General features: G+C 32.1%; 2 protein-coding genes across 2 annotated transcripts; both read left to right on the top strand.

Moving 5' to 3' along the window:
- The first annotated feature begins 1,399 nt into the window (after positions 1–1,399).
- Positions 1,400–5,033, top strand: LOC122601075 (glutamate receptor 2.8-like). The gene is made up of 5 exons (XM_043773849.1): positions 1,400–1,587; positions 1,808–2,079; positions 2,197–2,512; positions 2,633–3,009; positions 4,740–5,033. The coding sequence occupies exons 1-5, from the start codon at positions 1,434–1,436 to the stop codon at positions 5,031–5,033; spliced, it is 1,413 nt and encodes a 470-aa protein (XP_043629784.1). The 5' UTR covers positions 1,400–1,433.
- A 1,294-nt stretch (positions 5,034–6,327) lies between these two features.
- Positions 6,328–7,195, top strand: LOC122601074. Its single transcript, XM_043773848.1, has 2 exons — positions 6,328–6,512; positions 6,775–7,195. The coding sequence occupies exons 1-2, from the start codon at positions 6,328–6,330 to the stop codon at positions 7,193–7,195; spliced, it is 606 nt and encodes a 201-aa protein (XP_043629783.1).
- The last annotated feature ends 14,754 nt before the right edge of the window (positions 7,196–21,949 follow it).

The raw sequence follows: 21,949 nt of genomic DNA, 5'->3' as shown, positions 1-21,949 counted from the left end.
GGAACACTAGCTTTTAGATCACTCTCAAATAACTCAAAAACAACTATTTTGATAGTTCTAAAAAACACATTTGTGTAGTAGTGATTTAAGTAATCTAACCAAGGACTTGGTATACATTAACTGTAACTGGTCGTCTCCAGTTCAGTGTTTATATTGCAAAGAATTCTCACTATTGACATAGAGGTGTCTTCAGTTAGTACAATCTCTTGAGTTGGGTCTTACATAAATATTAGATTATTTTTTATAATAAATTATTAATTATTTAAATTATAATAATTATTTGTTATAATTAATTAATTAGATAAGTATTAGTACTTTAATTATTATATATAATTTTAAATAACGGTAAAATATGTGGAGGGAATGTCAAATTCAAGGAGGGAAGTTTGAAAAATCTAAAATAATAAATATTGTCGCAAAAAGGATGGAGGGAAAATTTTATTGCTGTCGGGAAAAATAAAAATAAAAACTTGTTTAAAAAAATTAAACTGTGACAGGGGAAACTTTATTTCGTCGCAAAAAAGATGATGGGAAAATTTTATTGCTGGCAGGAAAAATAAAAATTAAAAATTGTTTAAAAAATTTAAATTGCAATGGGGGAAAATTTTATTTCGTCGCAATAAACAATTTCGTCGCAAAAAACATGGTGGAAAATTTTTTTGGCCCGGCGGGAAAAATACAAGTACAAAATTGTCTAGAAAAATAAATTGCGACAAAATATTTTCGTCGCAATAAACATTTTTTAAGAAAAATCTAAAATATAACTATTTCGTCGTAATAATTGGAATCACTAAAACAATTATTTCGTCGCAATATGATTATTTTTTTAAGAAAAATAAAAAAATATTCTTTTTAAGAAAAATCTATTAGTTTGACTACGAAAGTCAAAAAGTAAACTTTTTTTGTCGTTTAGCAGGGTTTTTGCGACGAAAAGCTGGTCGTCGCAAAAAACCGGATTTCTTGTAGTGAATGGTATTAGGTGATTGGTTGAGGTTGATAAAGTGAGAGAGAGAGAGAGAGAGAGAGGGAGTTGATAGAGAGACTTGGGCGATATACATCCGTCCGGCGAATTCATTTTTTTGGATGCGTCTCAATAGGATAGTGTGAGAGGTGATATATTGGGTGACTAAGGGGTGGGTTCGCCCCACTCCCTTTAGTCTAATGTGTATGCTAACCTTTAGGAGATTTCTAGGAAATATCTCACTTGAAACGGTCGATGTCTCCCTTGACTAAATTAGTTATTAACTTACAAGGTAGCAAAGCAAACATTAACAAAGCAATAATAATGTCGAATATTAATAAGTATATTTATCTCCAATATGACTCTAACTAACCATATAATCACTTGTACCCAATCAACCTATTTCCCACTATATATATACCGCTGAATTAAGTCTCTATACTGACATTACTGTTTGCTGATACCCAAAAATATGCAGCACCAAAGTCGTTTCAATTTTCTGTTGCTCTTTTTAGTCTTGCTTTGTGTGTCGATGAAAGCCTCCGCCCGCCATAAATTCAGCCATGGAAGACGCTCTGTCCAGGAGCGAGTAGTTAATGTTAACGGACATAGAGATGTGTGTGCAGGTATATATGTGTTACATTTCAGCAGACTTTTTGAGTAGTGTCAATAACTGTTTTAGTAACTTACATATATATATACATACATATATTTATAGCTGTGACTTACTAACCTTGATAATGCGAGAATCAATCCTTTACCATGTTTCCTTTATTTGCTTTATTTTTGTATTCGATCAGTACTGATTTTAGGCGGTTTTGATACACAATTGCATGTTGAATGAAGACATTATAGGACCAAACTGGAACAAAATTACAAAGAAAGGGAAAAGTCCATGCAAAACATTAGTTGTGTGGGTTCCAAAAAAGACAGGATTCACTGAGTTTGTTAAAGTCAACAAGCAAAATGAAGTCGAAGGAGGATTCTCCATAGCGGTATTTTGTCATGCGTTACAGAAATTACCCTTCAACATTCAACCGATTTTTAAACCCTTCATCAATGAGATGGGGCAGATGAATGGTACCTATGATCAACTTTTAAAGCAGATTGAAGACCGGGTACAATTCTTTGATTTTAGTCAACCAAATTCATTTTTATAGTCCAACATATTTGTAGAATTGCTAACTTAAACTTTGTAAGCTCAAATAAGTCATGGTTCATTTTGTATCTTGTAGAAATGCGAGGCCGTGGCAGGTGATGTCACTATACGGGGAAATAGAGCTCAATATGTATCATTTACCGCTCCTTATCTAAGCGCTGAAGTTTATATGCTTGTGCGTGCAACACATGAATGGAACCAAACCTTGTGGACCTTCTTAAGACTATTTACCAAAAGACTATGGAGATCACTAATTTGTGCATGTATCTTGATTGGAATCACACTTGCCATTTTAGAACACCGGGCTGGGAACCCTAAATTTGCTCGCCCGTTCTATAGGCAACTCATCATGATCATGTGGTTTCCTATATCGACGTTTTTCTTCCATGAAGGTATTGATCATATCAAGCTAATACATTAATAGTTCATGCATCTTTCCAATGTTCCCCTTTTTATATACTAGAAATTGCAAATGGTATCTAAGAAAGTTATTTTTTGAATCCATTTTGCAGGAAAGATACTTAACAAATGCTCTAAAGTGGTTCTAGTTATGTGGCTTTGTATGATATTCATAGTAGTCCAAATTTTTACAGCTACTCTATCCGCATGGTTGACACTAGATCAACTGCATCCCAAATTGCCTCCAAGCTTTCAAAACGTAGGATATCAAAAGGGATCCTTTATTAAAGAATTTATCATCGAGGAATACCATTGTTCTAGATGCAATCTACGAACACTCAACAGCTATGAAGAATTCCAAAATGCACTATCCAATGGTAGTGTCGATGCTGTATTTGATGTGCTCCCGTATATTGATCTTTTCCTTTCCAAGTATGGATCTGACTACATGAAACATGGACCCATAAATCAGGAATCTGGAATCGCATTTGTAAGTCCCTTCTCTTCTCTCTTTCTCACGATAAGCATCGCGTATTTCTTCTTTATATCTTGTTCATTCATTTGTGCTTTGAGGACTGATGTTAATCAGTTTCAATTTCAACATATGGAAGTTTTATGGATGTACCATATATACATCCAAAGTGTTTTTAGCTCGCGTATATATAGTATTAGTCAAGAGATTATGTCGTAAACATAGTATACCCGGAGTATCAAATCTAGACTATGCCAAAAAGCAAAAACTGAAATTGAGAATTCCAGGCTTAGACAAAAGTCACATATATATGCTGGGCTTGAACAATAATATAATAATAGTAAATCATACGAGTATATTCATTTTGAGAAATGCGACTTTTGACTTTTCGAAATTGTCCGGATTTAACTTGAACCTTGGCTTCTCCTTAATTTAGATTATTTTTCATTTAATCAAAACAAACCGTTTCCGATCCACGGTTCTGTCGAATAGCAGTTCGGTCTAATTTTCAAAACCATGGATTTAGCCATTATAGAATTTCTTTTGTTACTGAACGGACTCAAGTTTCATTTTAACGTATAAAAAGAGTTTTAATGCCACTTGTGCATAAAAGTTAGTGATGTAATGATAGTCTAGATGTGTCTGTGTTAACTTTGTATATCTTTGTATATACGATAGCAACCCTTACGTAAATTAAGATATTTTAAGTTTTTTTTTCCATCAACTCAAATGAGATTTAAAACAAACACAGTATAAATTCTATGGATTTTATTATACTAAAACACAGTTAACTTATCGACCAATCATATCTCTCAATTTTTAAAGTTGACTTTTATTTTCAATTTTGACTTTAATTTACATTTTTTTGTTTTCCATCACCAATTTATACTTTTTACCCAATAATTTTAATATAATAAATAAATAATCATAACTAATATATATCCGATAAAATAATAGCTAATATTTATCCAATAGAATAATGACTGATATATATCCGACCAATCACAACTCTAAATTTCTTAAATTTTGAATATTATTTTTAATTTTGACTTTAATTTACGCTTTTTGGTTTTTCATCACCAATTTACACTTTTTACCCAATAATTTTAATATAATAAATAAATAATCATAACTAATATATATCCAATAAAATAATAGCTAATATTTATCCAATAGAATAATGACCGCTATATATCCAATAGAATAATAATAAACAATATATATCTAATAATATGTTTTATCATGTAAGTATATAATTAATGAATAAAAATAAATAAAATTTAATGTAAATATTTTCATATTTTAAGAGTAATTGTACTATTATTTTCTATTGAAGTGTTTTTTATTGTTATCACAGAATATAAAAGCAATTTTAATTGTTATCAAATTATCAAGGGACAAGTGATTAAAAATAAACAATTCCATGTGCCTTGTGAATTGACTTCAACAAATAATTTCATTAATATGTCTTAGCTAATAATGACAGTGACGAGCCTGTGATTAATGTACTACAACTCATAAAGTATAACAGTTAGAACCGTATATTTTCTAAATTATAAACTTTTATGACTTAAATATTGATAATATTGTAAGCCTCGTGTCCAATGTTGGACACGGGTCTAAAATCTAGTACTGGGTTTAGGGTAAACAAAAATTCTATATGGTTAAATCGATAATTCCACTCTTAATAAATTCTCACAATTAAATTAAGGCCCTAGCTAACTTTTTGTGTCAACTATTGATCTTAGGCATTCGCCCGTGGATCACCTCTGTTACAGAAGTTTTCTGAGGCTGTTATTAATGTCATTGAAAGTAAAATTATGCTGGATTTGAAGAAAATTTATCTTGGATTATCCACTCTTGATAAATCACAACCCAATCGTGCTCTTCCACAAAGTCTTGATATTGAAAGTTTTATCGGATTATATATATTTATGGTGATTGTGATGATAGTTGCTATTATTGCATCAGAAATTTCCCTTTGTATAAAAGATAATAAAGTCCATGACCAAGATGATGAAGAAGAAAAGCCGAAAATGTGACCAAGTAAATTCATGATTAACATGTAATCTATAACCTTTGTGTTGATCACAAAGTTCTTAATACAAGAGCATCTAACGGGTATTTGTTTTCTGAAAGATTACAGATATCATTTCAACACGCTAGATATTTTAAAGGTACATGACTTTTTTTTAGATTCAATGACTTTTTTGTTTTTTTAAATGAAGGTTGGATTACAATCATTATGACATGTATGCGCGCATATTGGAGTTCACGAGTCACTCATGTTGGTTAACTTAATCACGAAGCGAGTGCATTTACATAATTAAGTTTAATGAAATTGTGTGGCATTATCGTAATTAAGTTTAATGAAATGTGTACACAGTACACACTTGATGGTTCCATTTTTAGTAATATCAGTATATCACTTCCTATTGGTAATAAAACATGGGTTTGACAAATCATAGTCACAATTAGCATTCAATTTCGTATTCATTATTTTCGTAAACGATTGCCAAATTCATCAATAATTTAAGTTCAAATCAATGAGGGAATTGCAAATGACGTACATCTACCCACAATGTTGATCCTAAGGGCATACGGAGTGAGAGAACGGGTTGAAGCAGCTTGGGCCCAAACCGCCGGTTTCACCAATCCATGTGTTAGCGGGCTGGGCTGGAGGGCTGGAAGAAGGTTTCACAAACCGGGCTTCATAAAATTGAAAATGGGAAGGAGCGTGCAAATTGGAACGTTGGGGTGGGGTATTTGGTCAAACAATATAGCCGTTTGAAGCTTTGATTAAACAAATTTTTTTTTCCCCCTTTTAGCTTTATTTAACCAATTCTTCTTCCATTTCAAACACAACAACAATATATTCAACAAAAACACATACACTTTCACATAATAAAAATGTCTACTTCATCTTCATCCAACGAAATCATCCTCCCGCCTATGCTACCCGACTTATCAACGGGTAGTTCGTTTTTATATTTTAAAGACGCGTTAGCGGCGGTGGAAGAGCTAGAAGGCTCGGGTTCCTCTAATGACACCCGCGCATACATCGAGCGACATCGAGAAAAAGCCCATGAAAAGTTAATGCGTGATTATTTCGCGGAACCGCCAAAATTCGGCGAACGCTTCTTTCGTCATCGTTATCGCATGAGTAAACGGTTGTTTTTAAAGATTGTTGGTGACATTGAAGCTCAATACCCGTATTTTCAACAACATACGGACGCAAGGAATAGACAAGGTTTCTCGCCGATATAGAAATGCACGTCGGCAATCAAGCAACTCTCGACCGGTGAACCATCGGATAACTTCGATGAGTATTTACGTATGGCCGATCGCACGTCACGCGAATGTCTTATCAACTTTTGTGATGCGGTCATTAATATATATGGGCGCGAGTTTTTACGTAGGCCGACGTCCCATGACATAGCTATGATCCAACAGGCGCATGAAGCGCGACATCATCTTCCCGGGATGCTTGGTAGTCTTGATTGTACGCATGTCGAATGGAGGTATTGTCCAAGGAGTTTGAAAGGGCAATACACACGTGGGGATCATAAAGTCCATACGATCATGATTGAGGCTGTCGCTTCACAAGATTAATGGATATGGCATTCGTTTTTTGGTCCTCCCGAGTCAAATAACAATATTAATGTGTAATTAGTCGCCTTTGTATGACACGGTTCGAAATGGGACGACTCCAAACTCATCATTCATTGTTCGCGGTCGCTATTACAAACGTGACTATTTGCTAACTGATGGGATTTATCCTAGGTGGTCTACGTTTGTTAAAGCTTATCTACACCCTGTCGATCCAAAAGAAAAGAAGTTCAAGAGAGTACAAAAAGCGGCAACAAAAGATATTGAAAGTGTTTTTGGTGTTCTTAAGGGAAAATGGAAGATTTTGGAGGGTCCGATTCGTTTTTACGATTTAGACAAGATTGGCAAAGTCGTCGAAGCGTGTTGTATATTGCACAACATGATCATTAAGGATGACGGGAGGGCAATTTCACCGGTTCATATAATGGACCAACCGACACCGATAGTGTATGATCCTAGTGTTTTACTGGAGTTGCATGACGAAAACGTCTATCATCGTCTCCGGTATGATCTTACAGAGCATGTATCGGGTCTAGATTTGGCATACCTCGATAACCCGGCTTTTCAACCAACACCGATTGAAAGTTTAATTTAGTATGTTTTAGTATGTTGAAGTGTTTTTTTTTTAGTTGTTTAAATGTAGTATTGTGTTTTTATTATTAATATGTTGTGTTTTAATAATAAAATGTTATATATTTGATATATTTAAAAAAGAAAAAAAAAGTTGGGAGGGTTGAACATTTTATGGAATGCCACTAAAAAATGTTGAAAGGGTTGAGTGAGAGGGTTGAAAAGGTAAAGTGAGGTGGATGGATATTATTGATTAGATTTAAGAGGGTTGATAAAATCTTTCCAACCACTCCTAGTACCCTAATAATGACTAACCAAACATTGACTTAAAAAGTCAAAAACTATGTGTAAGGGAGTTGATATTTGTACCACAAAATTTAATATATTTACCATTAGTATGCATTACTGACTTATACAATCAGTTATAAAACTTGTACATTGTGGCAGATGAATCAAAAACGGTGGTACGTTTATCACTTCCCTATTATAATCCATCAATCAATCAACTAAAATTAACTAATCCATCACCCTACCACATATTGATGCTTAATATTAAGTAAGTTTTTCTGTGACAATTTAGATTTAGAAAACTCAGGTTCGGGAAACATGGGACAGATTTCTACTAATATGTTATCGCGCCTTTAGGCAGATTATTAGGAGTTTTTCCTCCTATTAGATATTAGATTAGAGAGCTCTATAATTAAAATAACATAAATCCATTATAATAGTCGATCCACACCTATCTCAATCTCTATAAATACTAAAAGGCAACTGACCTAACCTCAATTGACCAATCACAACCCTCAATTTCTCCAAAATAATTAAATCAACACATGTCTAAATTAATTTACACCTTTTGTTTTCCATCACCAATTTACACTTTAAGCCAATCTAAAAATAATTAATATTTTATTGCATAATGTCTATCTAATAACAAAATATAGCTAAAAATTAGAGAGATTATAACATTTAAGTTAATACAAATAATTTTTATATCAATATTTTATTTTGTATTATTAATTGTAATTATTGTTGTTATTAGTAATTATAATTAGACTACACTAAGGATACATATTCTTTTTATATAAACCGAACTCGACAAATAAAATCACAGCACACAAAACCATTAAAAAATTTCACGAATCAACTACTATTTTTATTGTTCTTAACAACCATTGCTAATGATTATATTGATAATATTGTAAAACTCGTTTACGGGTCTAAAATCTAGTAAAAAAGTTAAGTTAAAATAAACCTAATGCTTCACACAAAATAAACAAACCTAAGCAACCATAAATCGGCTTCTCACAATCCTTAAGAACAACAATAATATAGTTGTCACAAATAATGTTTATAAAGATGAAAAATGTAAATACAGTAGAAGATATTACCCAGTAAGCAAGAATAATGAATGGGTAATGGAACTGTCTTCTTTCAATCCTCAACCCCAACATATCTTTAAATCAAAGATTAAATCCTAATTTTAAGTTAAAGAAAATGGTTGGTTTTGAATTTAGGATAGAGTTAATGCAGATTTTCTCGTTAAAAAAGTATTGCTGTTAGATACGATAACGTTAGTCTGTGATTTCCTTATTTGCTACTCTTGGCCGGTCACTATGAAAATATGAAATTAAGGGTTCTTATGGTGTGTAGCCAAAAGCCCAAAAGGAAACAAAAATCATCAAAAGGTGTGGTTTTTTTTTTTTTTTTTTTAATTTTATTTTTTATGTGATGTGCGGCAAACTGGCATGCATAACAATTTAACAAACAAAAATATTGAAACGAAATAAAGAAATGAGCTTATGGTTGCTGGGCTACAAGTAGTGAATTAATATACTCCGTAGTCCATAGTAAGTAGTGACAATCTTAACAACCATTAATAGATTGGTATTTAAAGTGACTTGAAATTTAAAGGCATTTGGTTCAAATCATAATATAAGCAAAATACTTTCTGGAGTAGAAATATGAGTTTTTGAGAATAAGTTTTCTAAAATTGAAATTTGAGTGTATAAATAAGTAATGAGGGTGAACCCAAATTTGTCGCTGAAAAACCAATTTGTGGTTGTTACGCATCCTTGGGTGGAAAAACTCTTTACATATTATTTTTTTAATACATAAAAAAACATTGGGGCCCAATTATTTATTTAAATAATTAGCATGTGATGGGTCTTTCACCCAAATTGGGTGTTTTAGTGTGTAAGAATCGCACTACAAAAAAGCAGGCCTTCAAAGACTGAAAAATCAGTCGTTGTTGATTATTCAGTTACTACAGCTTAGTCGTAGAAAGTATCAGCCTCTAAAAAACAGGAAAAACAGTCTCTATTTTTCAGTCGCTGAAGGCCTATTTTTTGTAGTGATCTCTTACTCACTTTTCCTATATATATAATGCATATATATAGGGTAACACTCCGGTGAGAACACTTAAAAACATCATTTTGATGCATTAAAAGTCCATAAAACTAACATAATCCAGAACTAATTATTATTACTTAATTGTTTAACAACACATTGAGCCGTCAAAATCGAAAAAATCAAGTTTTTTGTTGGATGCATCATTTTGAAGAATATGCATCCAAAATTGATGCACAAAAAAAAAGCATGATTTTCTTGATTTTGACATGCCAATGTGTTGTTAAACACTTAAATAATGATAATTAGTTGTACACTATGTTAGTTTTATGGACTCTTAATGCATCAAAATGCAGTTTTTAAGTGTTCTTATTTTAATCTAGTTCTCATTTGATGATCACCCTATATATAGGGTAAAACTCCGGTGAGAACACTTTTAAAATAAGAACGAATCTATAACACCCCGTCAAGGCGGAAACACGAGGGTTACATACTAAGCACAACACGACATGAAAATTAAGTAGAGACAAGTCTAAATGCATAAAAGGATTCGACAATCCACACAATCATTCAAATACAAGTACCGGATCAAGAATAATGCATAAGGAGCACGCCCATCAAACGTTTACAAAACAATAGTTCAAAAGATGGTAAATGATCCTAAGCATAACCCATAAGCGGGAACTATGAATCACGGATCCAAGAATAGTCCAAGTCCAAACCTAGCATGCATCAAAGCAATCAAATCATCCAACACGTCTTTGGTTAACCTGTTCACTTGAAAAGTGTACTAAAATGTGTCAACATAAAGTTGGTGAATTCGTAGGTTTGAGTAATGAAAATCAAGTGTCGGGATATCAACCGTCATCGATAGATGAGGATTAGAATACCTAATCACGTCACGTCAATACAAGACAATACAATAAACGTCATAATATGGGCTCAAAGACCCTTTCCCGAGTATGATCATGTCGGGTGTGGATTCATACGTCAATCCACCGTCACGTCAATACATAATAATATATAATATACGTTATACGTCACAAGTATAACATCATAATAAAGTGGCCATGATCATACTGGGTGTGGATTCGTCAATGCACCATCACGTCAATACATAATAGTATATCATATGTCATACATCACAACTATAAACGTCACAAGTAAGCGTCACATAACACGTATCAAAATCAAACAACTAGGTATCTAACGTCTCAATTCATATCACAACAAGTTGTATCAACCGACAACCGTTTAACAACGAGTACACTTTTCACACCAAATAAAGTAAATGTAGGGGCTACGAAACTCACCTTGAGCGGCTATGACAAGTTAAGATTGAGCTACAAGCGTAATATATTCGTCACACGTTCACATCCTATAGTTATACATACGTACATATTAATATACGTTCATACGTTCATGATTCGAGACTCGTTTGATCAACTTGCTACGGTGGATTTAAAAAAAAAAAGAATAAGGGTAAACAAAAATTCTATATGGTTAAATCGATAATTCTACTCTTAGTAAATTCTCACACTTAAATTAAAGCCCTATCTAACATTTTGTGTCAAATATTGATCTCAGGCATTCGCCCGTGGATCACCTCTTTTCTTACATACAACAACATGAATGGTTTGACTAAAAAGTTAAAATTGACCAAGAACATCCAAACCTTAATTTGACACTTGAAATCCTATTTTGTGAGATTCAAGACTCAATTCGACATATAATCAACATGATTGAACATAACAAACATAACCCCTTTCATAATTTCGTTCCATAAGATCACTTTAAACTCAAGAATCATTCTTGACCCATTTTGACCTCACAAAACCCTAATTCGACCAAGAAATCGATTTGAAGAGTGTTAAGACATGTTTTAAGCATAATTTGACATAAGTAATGTATATGAAACTAACCCATACTTTAAAATCATTCCATAACTTCAATTACGCCTCAAATCCGATTTTGACCTAAATTATCCAAGTTGTAAACCTTAAAATCGACCTGTTAAGCTTTTAAACCGAAAATTGACTAAGGGTTGTTTAGGTTAGACTTGAAACATGATTATAAACATAAAATGGTGGATTTGAGATGAGTTTTACTTACCAAAGTTACCTTCAAAGAGTCAAACCCGAATTTGAGCTATATGGAAGGATTTGTTGGACTTTGACCTTCAAATACTTGGTATAATGATTAAATGATGATAATGATGATGAAATTAAGACTAATCTAGCTTGAATAACATTTATTGATGATGACTTGTTAGAGAGAGAGTGAGATAGTATGTTGGGTCTTGCATTCAATGTGTGAGAGAGAGGGATGAAATGAAAGGAGTGGATGAGATGAGGGAAGAGTTGGATTGGGTGGGGTTTGGATAGGGTTGGGTCAAATGTGATGGTTCATGGGTCATGGGTTGACCCATGGATCACCCGATTACAATTCTAGTTGATTTAAACGTCACTTTACGTCATTTACCGACTTAACACCGTAATAAAACGTCAACTAGCATAAAACACGTCCTAAATTCATAAAATATTCATTTTCGGGACATAAATTCATCCAAGTCTAACAACATAATCACGATAAGTAAGCGGGTCAAAATGACAAATGCTACACTATTACCTTATGTAAATAATCTCTTTTTGTCTCCAACGAGTCTATTTTCGATTCTAACACTTTTAGACTATTACACTAGGTAAGTAGTCTCTTTTTGTCCACTTTTTCTTTTTTGACTGTTTTAGACTATTACCCATGTAAGTAGTCTATTTCTGTCTATTTCCCCACTTTCTTCGTTTTTAGACTACTACTCTAGGTATGTACTCTTATTCTGTCCATTTCTCACTTTCGTCACTTATAGACTATTACCCCAAATATGTAGCCTTATTATGTCCATTTTTGTCAACTTTAGACTACTATTAATAACACGAGTTATACACATGAAAGATGAATTCGAAAAGGAAAGCAAATGTTACATAAATAAATAACGAAAGTCAATGGGTCCAACACCACGAGTGTTACAATTAATCACATAGTCAACAAAAGTCAAACATAGTCAAATAGGTCAAAATTCACAAATGTTAGAGGATCGGTGTGTTGTTAAACACTTAAATAATCATAATTAGTTACATTATGTTAGTTTATGGAGTATGGATCAATATAAAGTTTTGAAAGTTGGTCAAACTAAAAATTTACATAGATTTGTCAAGTAAAAGAGTTGGTCAAATATAGATATTTTTTGTCTATGTAATGTAATGAGCTTTCAAATCTTGTTTATTGGATGTAACCGGGATTTACAAATCAATAACTTATACGTGTCAAATCAATAACTTATACGTAACAGCTTATATGGTCAAAATATCTATGTTATTGGATGGTTGACACTTTAATAAAATTTACATCTAGCGAGGACGGTCCTCGTAAAAGAGTTGGTCAAACTAAAAATTCAATACATACTAGATTTTTTGTCTTTTGGAGGTTTTTAGCAAGGACGTTATGTCCTCCCTAAAAACATGTCACAAATAGTCCCTGTAGTTTGTTATATTCGCATTTTACCCCCTGTGTTTTTTTTCCATTGCAAATGATCCTTGTATTTTCTATTTTCATTGCCAACAGTCCCTAACACTAACTTCTGTTAGTTTTGAACGTTTAAACTCATCACGTGCATATAACTTGAGGGCATAATCGTCTATTTACCAATTGTAGGGACTATTTGTAATAATAATCAATAATCAATTTATAAATATATACATAGCATATGTATCTATATCTCTCTATGCTCACTTATATACATGCATACAAATCTATCCCCACAATCATACACTAGCTGGCAACAAACTCATTAAAATTGAAATCAAAGAAACCCAATCAAATCTATCCCTGCAATCTAAAAAAACCCACAAAATTTATCCTCACAACCTCCAAAAATAAAACTCAAATTAAATCAAATCAAGAATTATTTTTCAACAACAATAACAACAAACTCAAGTCTAGATCAAAACATTAAGAAATCAAATATGTGATCATATAGTATTAGTATATAGTGAATAAACTTTGGGGGGTTTTTGATCTCACTTGTGGCTAAGGAAAATAGGATAGGAGAATGAAGAGGTAGAGGTCGTGGTGGTGGGTAGTGTTGGTAGACATGATGGCGGCGATGGATTGTTTGTGAAGAGTGATAAACTCGGTGGTGGTTTTCATGGTATGTGCGCGTGTGTACATATTCATTATTTCCTCTATATTTTCGTTTGAGCTGTGCAACACCAAAAACAAATATACCTCCAATAGTTTATTTTTATTTTTGCTTCGGTGGGGGCATGAACCCAACTAACAACATGTTGGTGATTTTGATTTTATGATTATTTATAGAATTTTTATAAATAGAAATTTACTATTATTGCTTGGTTGATTACGTTTATTCAATTGTTGTTGATGGCTGTTAGACGAAGGAAGAAGAAGATAAGGGTAAGGTGTTATATATATAAAAAGACAAAAATGCCCTTCGATAACGGTTTAAATTAACAGAAGTTAGTGTCAGGGACTCCTGACAATGAAAAAAGAAAATACAAGGACCGTTTGCAACGAAAAAAAAACAGAATGGACAAAATGCGAATATGACAAACCACAGGGACCATTTGTGACATTTTTTCTTTGTTATATTTGCTCAATTTTCTTGTAGTGATTTCATCAGGGAAGAAGTTAGGTGATTTCGAAATACATAAGCAGAGAGGATCAAATGATGGTTTATGCTATTTACATCGATAACAACCATAGTTAACGACGACTATAGCTATCGACTCATAGTCCTCGACTCGATTTGAATACTTTTTTTTTGACTCGTCACTCAAAATCAAATCTTAAGAGTCTAAATATCAGATAACATATATTTTCATGACAACTTCTAAATTTTTATGGTACAAACATTATATAGTAATTATATATTAAGTTAAAAATAAAACGATACTATTGACATAAAATTAAATTTATAGGCATATAAAAAATTATGTTTAAAAATGAAAAGAAATAAATTTTTAATTTGCGAGTCGGAATGCGACCCACTGAGTCGGATTCACACTGAATCGGACGAGTCTGGAGCAAAGTCGAGTGTTAGGTGAATCGCTTCATTTTCATTTTGTTAGACTTGACTTGTGACTTATATGAGTTTGACAAATATGATAACAACGACAGAGTTGATAACTTGATATCACCATGGAATCATTCCTTATTATTTCTTTATTGCTTGCTTTGTATGTTCTGGCTTCTTAGTTACGACGCCAGACATCACAATCCGGAAGTATTTGCCACCAATCCAAACATGACATTTGCTTCAAGACAATTTTGAAAATATTGATTTTTCCTGGACGGCTTAGAAAATTAAGTGACAAAACTAGACAGAAGTTAAGATATAAAAGATATATTAATTTTCGCATTTCAAATGTCAACGTTGTGGAAATTTATAGGAAATATCTCATAGTAATCTAACTATCTAGCTAAGAGCAAATTACGCAGATAGCCTCTGTACGTGGTTTGTTCAATATTAATAGTTTCGTCCTACTGTTAGCAAACTACACCAAACCTCCCAAAAGTATGCACTTTTTTACTAGCTAGGATCGCCCCTCATCTATCTTTCACTCTGACTGTTCTCAAGATAGGCTTTTCCCCTCGAGCCGTATGCACTTTCATCCCTATGTGTTGTAAAGGGATTTTTGGGTGAGGGACGGTTCGAGTGGAAAATGCATAACTTATAAACGTTCGGTACGATTTTTAAACATTATGGACAAAATAGTAATATTAGATTAAACCATAGGGAACATCCGTATAATTTTCTTTTAATTTGAAAAATTCAAATATCTAACATTGGGGAAACCTCAAGGAAATATCTCGCTTGAAAGTTATACAATCACTTTGTACCAAGTCAACCTATTTCGCCTTGTATATCCCACTCATTCTCAATAAGGATATTCTTGCAGATGTTAACAATGAAGTACCAAGGTCGTTTCTATCTCCTGGTGTTCTTTGTTTTCTTTCTTTGTGTGTTTGTAAAGGCCTCCACCCCATATAAATTCAGCCATAGAAGACGCTCTATCCAAGAACGAGTTAATATCAACGGTCGTGCAGATGTTTGTGCAGGTGAGTAACTTTGAGAACCCCAATTTTTTAAGGAATGTGAGAACCAATCTTAGTTATTGATTTTTAAGGTTGAGAAAAGAAAATCGTAGCTATGGATTTAAGGGTTTTGTTAGTTGTTATATAAAAACTAATTTGATACATTACTAAATTTATATTTTGGTGTTAGAAAATTCATAAGGTAGTTTTTAATATATATAATGTATAAAATTTTAAGCATGTAGTAAGTTGTATGTTACAACTCCTAATGTTGTTATTATCATTTTCATACCTAAAACTTTATACAATTTATGTATATTGTCCCAAGATAATAGCCTAGTATTGATGTATATGTATCATAAAAATATTTGTCAAAGATCTAATTAATATTGTATTTCATGATATAACTAAATGATATTTCCTCCGTCCCATTTTAATTATTCAAATTTAACTTGTCAAGTCTTCTGCTTTCAATTTTGACCGTAAATATTTTTGTTTGTATTTTATAACACTTGATAAAAACTATATGGATGGATTGAGTTTTAAACATATTTTCATTGATATAAATTACATCAACTAATATATAACACAAACAAAGATATTTACGGTCAAAATTTGAGAAAAAAGACCTGAAAAGTCAAATTATGACATTTAAAATAGGACGGAGGGAGTAATAAATTAAGGTTAAAATAGTTATTTTGTTTGCTTGTCAATTCAGCCTTTCGCTTATGTGTCATTTTGTGGTAAATTTGGTAGTTTTTAAAAATATATTGACAATTAAATCTATATCTTTTAGTGTTTGTGACACTTCATTTGCCATGTCAGTTTTTATCAATTAGTTTTTTAAAATATATTGACAATTAAATCTATATCTTTTAACTTTTGTGTCACTTCATTTGCCATGTCATCATTTAAGTTTTTAATGTCATCATTAAGTTTTTATCAATTTTAACTAGTAAGTTAAAAACACAAAGACTATCTATATCTTTTAATTTTTGTGTCACTTCATTTGCTGTCATTTAAGTTTTTATCAATTTTAACTAGTAAATTAAAAACACAAAGACAAGATTAGAACACGTGACCTCTAACTTATAATATTATGAACAGACCACTTTATCTAACTTAGTATATGTTTATTTTTTGCAAACTACGGTAGATATTCAGTTAATAATAAACTTATTAAAGAAATTGATAACATTGTCGATTTTGATAACTTATCGATCTATTTATATTTATATTTTGTATTTAATTATCTTTGTACGATAGATTGTGTTAATTAGTTAATTTCTTTTTTTTTTAACAAAAGAACTACATACTCCATAATACATACATTGTCATGATTTGAACTCTACTTCTTAAGGGATTTTTTTTTACAACTTCTTTATTATCCATCAATGGCATAAAAGCTAAAAGCGTAAATTATTGGAACTTTTTATATATGTTATTTTTAAAAATATTAAAAATTATAAATTGAAGATAGAAAACAAAAAAAACAAAATTGTAAATGCAATAATGATATGTAAGTGACTCATTGGTAAAGTTTTTGACCTTGGGAGGATACACCTGAGATCACATCCTACTTCCCACATTTGTGGCGGTGGATTTATTAACCAAGTTTTCTTTAAGAAGTTGGTTACCTGCCTGTTTTATGGTGGGTCCTCAGAGGTGCTAATCAATAATGGCCTTGGTCCAAAAAACCCGATCATATGTGGTGGATTTCTTCACCTAATAGAACTAACGGGATAGTGTTGGTATCAAATTTGGTACACAGGACTAAGGGATTCCCGCCGATTTACCCGTTTTTCAATAATGACATGTGCTGATTTAGGGGGTGTTTGGTAATGTGATTGCAAAACAAATTTTGCGTTTTAAAAATAGATTATGCGTTTTTAAAATTACGTTTTGAAAAAGCAAGCATCTACATGTTTATCTAAAACTGCGTTTTTATAGCAAATAATCACTTTTTTATACAAAATATTTTTATGATTATTTGCGTTTTACAAACGTAATAATCAGATAATTACTTTAAAAAACAATCCTAAACACCCTCTTAATTAATTTAGAAATATTGAAAGCTATATAATTGTTCAATTGAGACCAACTGATTGAGATTTTCCTCTGTTACTATTTCTTTAAGGAAAATGATAAACAAAACCCTTAGAGCTTTACATAACGTGCATAAAAAGATTGTACATTTTCATATTAAAAGTCCACCCCTGAATTTTATGATAAGTGTACAACTAATTAATGCACCTTAACGAAAACCCTTTCTTTAATTCTTTTATTACGTATTTATATATATACTAAAAACCAACTAGTTTTTTACAAGTTTCTATGCACATGGTACAACTATATATGCATGCAACTGTGAACTCTTTACCTTTTAACCCCCTAAAGATTTTACCTTTTACATTTAAGCCCATCACCTTTTACTATTTTACATTTTAACTCCCTAAAGTTTTCTCTTTACTTTTTAACCCCCATTTATAAGCCCATCACCTTTTACTACTTTACATTTTAACTTCCTAAAGTTTTCTTTTTACTTTTTAACCCCCAATTTTTTTTCCTTTTACAGTTTAGCCCATCAACTTTTACGTCTTTACCTTTTAACCTCCTAAAGTTTTTATCTTTTACATTTTAGCCTATCAATAAAATGTTTTATTGTTACAATGTCAAACAAATGTTTGTTGGTGACTTTATTAAATTTGTACCAAAACATTGTCATCTTAAAAGATAATCTACTTGAGTTTCGCCGCCAGGTGTGTATAATATAATCGATTTGCGGCAACGTGTTTAAGCTTAATGAATCATTGTCCACGACGTTACTATAAAAGCTCCGCGGCAACGCGCGGGTGTTTATTTCTAGTTCAATACTAACTATAATAAGTGTTGATATATGATTGCATATTGAAGATATCATAGGGCCAAACTGGAACATTACAAAGCGAGGGAAAAGCCCATGTGAAACATTAGTTGTGTGGGTTCCAAAAAGGACAGGTTGGAGCGAGTTTGTTAACGTCAATGATGATAATGAAGTCGAAGGAGGATTCTCGATAGCGATATTTTGTTATGCACTGCAGAAATTACCCTTCAATATCCAAACTATTTTCGAACCCTTTACCAATGACAAAGGGCAGATGAATGGCACCTATAATGATCTTCTAAAGCATATCAAAGACAAGGTATAATTCTCTTAGACTATTTCTAATCGTAGGTACATCCTTTGTAATCTTTAGATGTACGTCACACCATCTTTTGATGTCATATCCTTATAAATTTTTAAATTCTTTATTTTACCTACATTCATACAAACATATTTATATTTTTCACATCACCACGTATAATTCATATACAAAAGAAAAAAGGGTAAGGATTTCTAAGGATCACATTCCTGGCTAAGGAATTCTTCATAAAAATCTTTGGTTAAGAATTTATTTTAGTGGTAAGGATATTGGATATCTAACAATTTATAAGGATTTTCAATGATTTGTTTATTTTAAATCATTAGAGATGGTCTAATATGTGTACAAGCAAACGTGCAAACTCACACAAACCAACATAACATAAGATTATTCTTGTTAACTAAGGATATGTTTCATAAAACTAATTAAAAGCTCGAGCATATAGTAGGTAATTGAAACTTATATTATCTTAGATGGGTTAAACAAAGTAGTTAAATTGGAGCTTAAAAGGGTAAAATGGTATAAAAGGACATAACAACAAAATATTATAAACAAATTTAAATGGGTATTTATGTGGGATTAGATCCCTCAAGTACTTAAGTTGGAAAATTCAATGATTGTCTTTGGATCATTACCCTCGGTAATGAATAATCTAAGAGCGCGTTTGGTTCACAAAATGTTTTTGTAAGGAATGAAGTTTGTCATCAGAATTAGATTCCGAAGAAATGGAATTTGATATAATGTTTTTTGTTTTCTTAAAATTTAAGAGAATGAAAAAATCAAATTTCATCCAATAACCCCAAGGAATGGAGATTTTGTCAATTGTTGTAATGTTTACATTCCAATGGAATAAAATTCCATCCTCTTTTGACAACCAAACATATTATGGAATGGAATTCAATTTCAATTCCAACAGATTCCATCAGAATCTGTGAACAAATTGCGCCCTAAGAGTTGAGATTTTTCAAACTTGATATCTTAAGATCATTCTCATTCAAAACTCAACTCACTAACACTATTAATTAAAAAAACTGATTTATCTCTCTTATACTTAATTAACTCAACCAAAATCACTTTTTAAACTCTCATTAGGCTTAAGGGGATAAGGTAGGGTGGGTGTCAACATCAGCCAATGAAGTTGGCATGCCGCCGGCTACACCACCCCTTAGGCAGATTGAAGGTTGGGCAGATACCATAAGACGGGTGTAATGGCTTTGACTTTCTCCTTTTTCAATAAATATTATTGTTTCCAGTAAAAAAATTCGTTTATTCTTTTCTAATATATATATATATATATATAATGGTATTCGGGTTTATTTGTCTTTTATTTTTATAATGATTTATATTGTACTTTTTATTTCTTTTTATATTTCACATATAATACTATAATTTTAATGTGTTTTCATATATGTTTATCCTGTTTTGTCACTTTTTTCAATTAGTCATATATAGTTCATATATAATTAACATTCGGTTTTTTCTTCAACTATTCATAGATTTGATAACGTAAATGTTTATTATATCATATATTTGTACACGACAATATACTTTCAGAAACACGTTTAATCAAGAAACGAATGTATCTTATGTATACGATTTTTAAAAACAACATTATATTTCCTAGAACAACGAACATAACTAGTTATAAGTAATAAGTGAATCACGTGAACACTAAACATTCAATTTACTCAATTGTCTAATTTCCTTCGTCTTCTTCTATTTATCTCGTTGGAGCATTATCAGGTATGTATACATGTATGTATTTGTATCACTGCTAGCCGTTACCCCCTTGAAATACCCGTTTGGCTCCAAAAAAGAAACACTAGACGTGCGTCTAATATATGATGCGGGGGAGGCTTTTTTATTGGCCGGAATGCCTCACGGGGTGATGTGGCCTGCGTTTCACATCATTTTTTCGGCGTCCAATTGGCAAATAATGCCTCATTCCTAATAGTCTAAGGAATTGAAAATAGAATATCAGGAAAAAGAATATTTTTTTTATAAATGATTGCAAAGATTACATCACAGCCAATCTTTGGGATTTACAAACCCAAGAATTGGGTTTAAATAATAATCCCTCTAGAATCTACATAACTTACAATTCAACACATCAATATTTCTTAACAATCTCCCCTTTTAGTGTGAATTGACGTAGATTTTTGTTTAGACTCTTGCATACGAGACCTCTCACTAGATATGTTATGCGCTCGTGGGGGAAGGGGTTGTGATTATTCAGGATCCATACAAGTAACCAATTCTCGATTGCGCAAGGTCACTGTGGATCGATCGAAGTCGTTTTGGTGGAATTGAATTTGTGTTGGTTAAGTAGTATTGAAGTTAGCGTGATATGAATGCCCATATTTTTATTGTGCTTAGAATCACAGTGGTTCATTTGCAAGTGTAATTGATTAATTTGGTGGATACGTGGATTGGTTAGTAAGATATTGATTAATGAGGATGGAAAGAAAATGAGCATAAGGGATGTATTTGGTGTAATTGCGTTTCTTGTTGATAAGTTTGATAAGGTTGGTCCAAATTATATGAGCATAATCGATGTGCCGGTTGATAGGAAACACCGTAGATAATTTGTGCATTTGGTTTTCTAAGAGAACCAATACCCAAGTATGAGTAAGAAAACGGTTTAAATTCACATATAATATATACCATAGCCTTAGATTATTGAGATCTATGAACCAAATAGCTCTTAAATGCACAATTGATGTTTTTTTTTATATACCTGAAAGGGTGAACTGCATTGTCCGCATATATAAATGCGGAAAATAATGATTTTGTTGTAGCACCATGTGATATGATAGAAGTTTATAAGCTCAAATATCTAATGATTAGTTTTATATGTTATAGCCTTGCGAGGCCGTAGGAGGTGATTCCACTATACGGGGAAATAGAGCTCAATATGTTTCATTTACACCTCCCTATCTAAGCTCTGAAGTTTATATGCTGGTGGATGCTACACAAGAATCACACCAAACGTTCAAGACCTTCTTAAGACCATTTACCAACAGACTATGGATCACACTAGCTTGTGCGTTTATCTTATTCGGAATCACGCTTGCCATTTTAGAATACCGAGCTGGGAACCCTAAATTTGCTAGCCCGTTCTATAGGCACCTCATCATGAT

This window comes from Erigeron canadensis, chromosome 5 (genome assembly GCF_010389155.1).
Source record: "Erigeron canadensis isolate Cc75 chromosome 5, C_canadensis_v1, whole genome shotgun sequence".
In the NCBI taxonomy this organism is placed as follows: domain Eukaryota; kingdom Viridiplantae; phylum Streptophyta; class Magnoliopsida; order Asterales; family Asteraceae; genus Erigeron; species Erigeron canadensis.
Note: the sequence above shows the minus strand (reverse complement) of the source record. Positions and strands in the feature narration are given on the sequence as shown.

What these genes read in the sequence shown, in the direction of transcription:
- LOC122601075 (XM_043773849.1), top strand. Translation starts at nt 1,434, where the DNA reads ATGCAGCACCAAAGTCGTTTCAATTTTCTGTTGCTCTTTTTAGTCTTG. An exon ending in ACATAGAGATGTGTGTGCAG is followed by an intron (nt 1,588 to 1,807) that starts GTATATATGTGT and finishes TGTTGAATGAAG; the next exon opens with ACATTATAGGACCAAACTGG. An exon ending in TAAAGCAGATTGAAGACCGG is followed by an intron (nt 2,080 to 2,196) that starts GTACAATTCTTT and finishes TGTATCTTGTAG; the next exon opens with AAATGCGAGGCCGTGGCAGG.
- LOC122601074 (XM_043773848.1), top strand. Translation starts at nt 6,328, where the DNA reads ATGGCCGATCGCACGTCACGCGAATGTCTTATCAACTTTTGTGATGCG. An exon ending in TGTACGCATGTCGAATGGAG is followed by an intron (nt 6,513 to 6,774) that starts GTATTGTCCAAG and finishes GATTTATCCTAG; the next exon opens with GTGGTCTACGTTTGTTAAAG.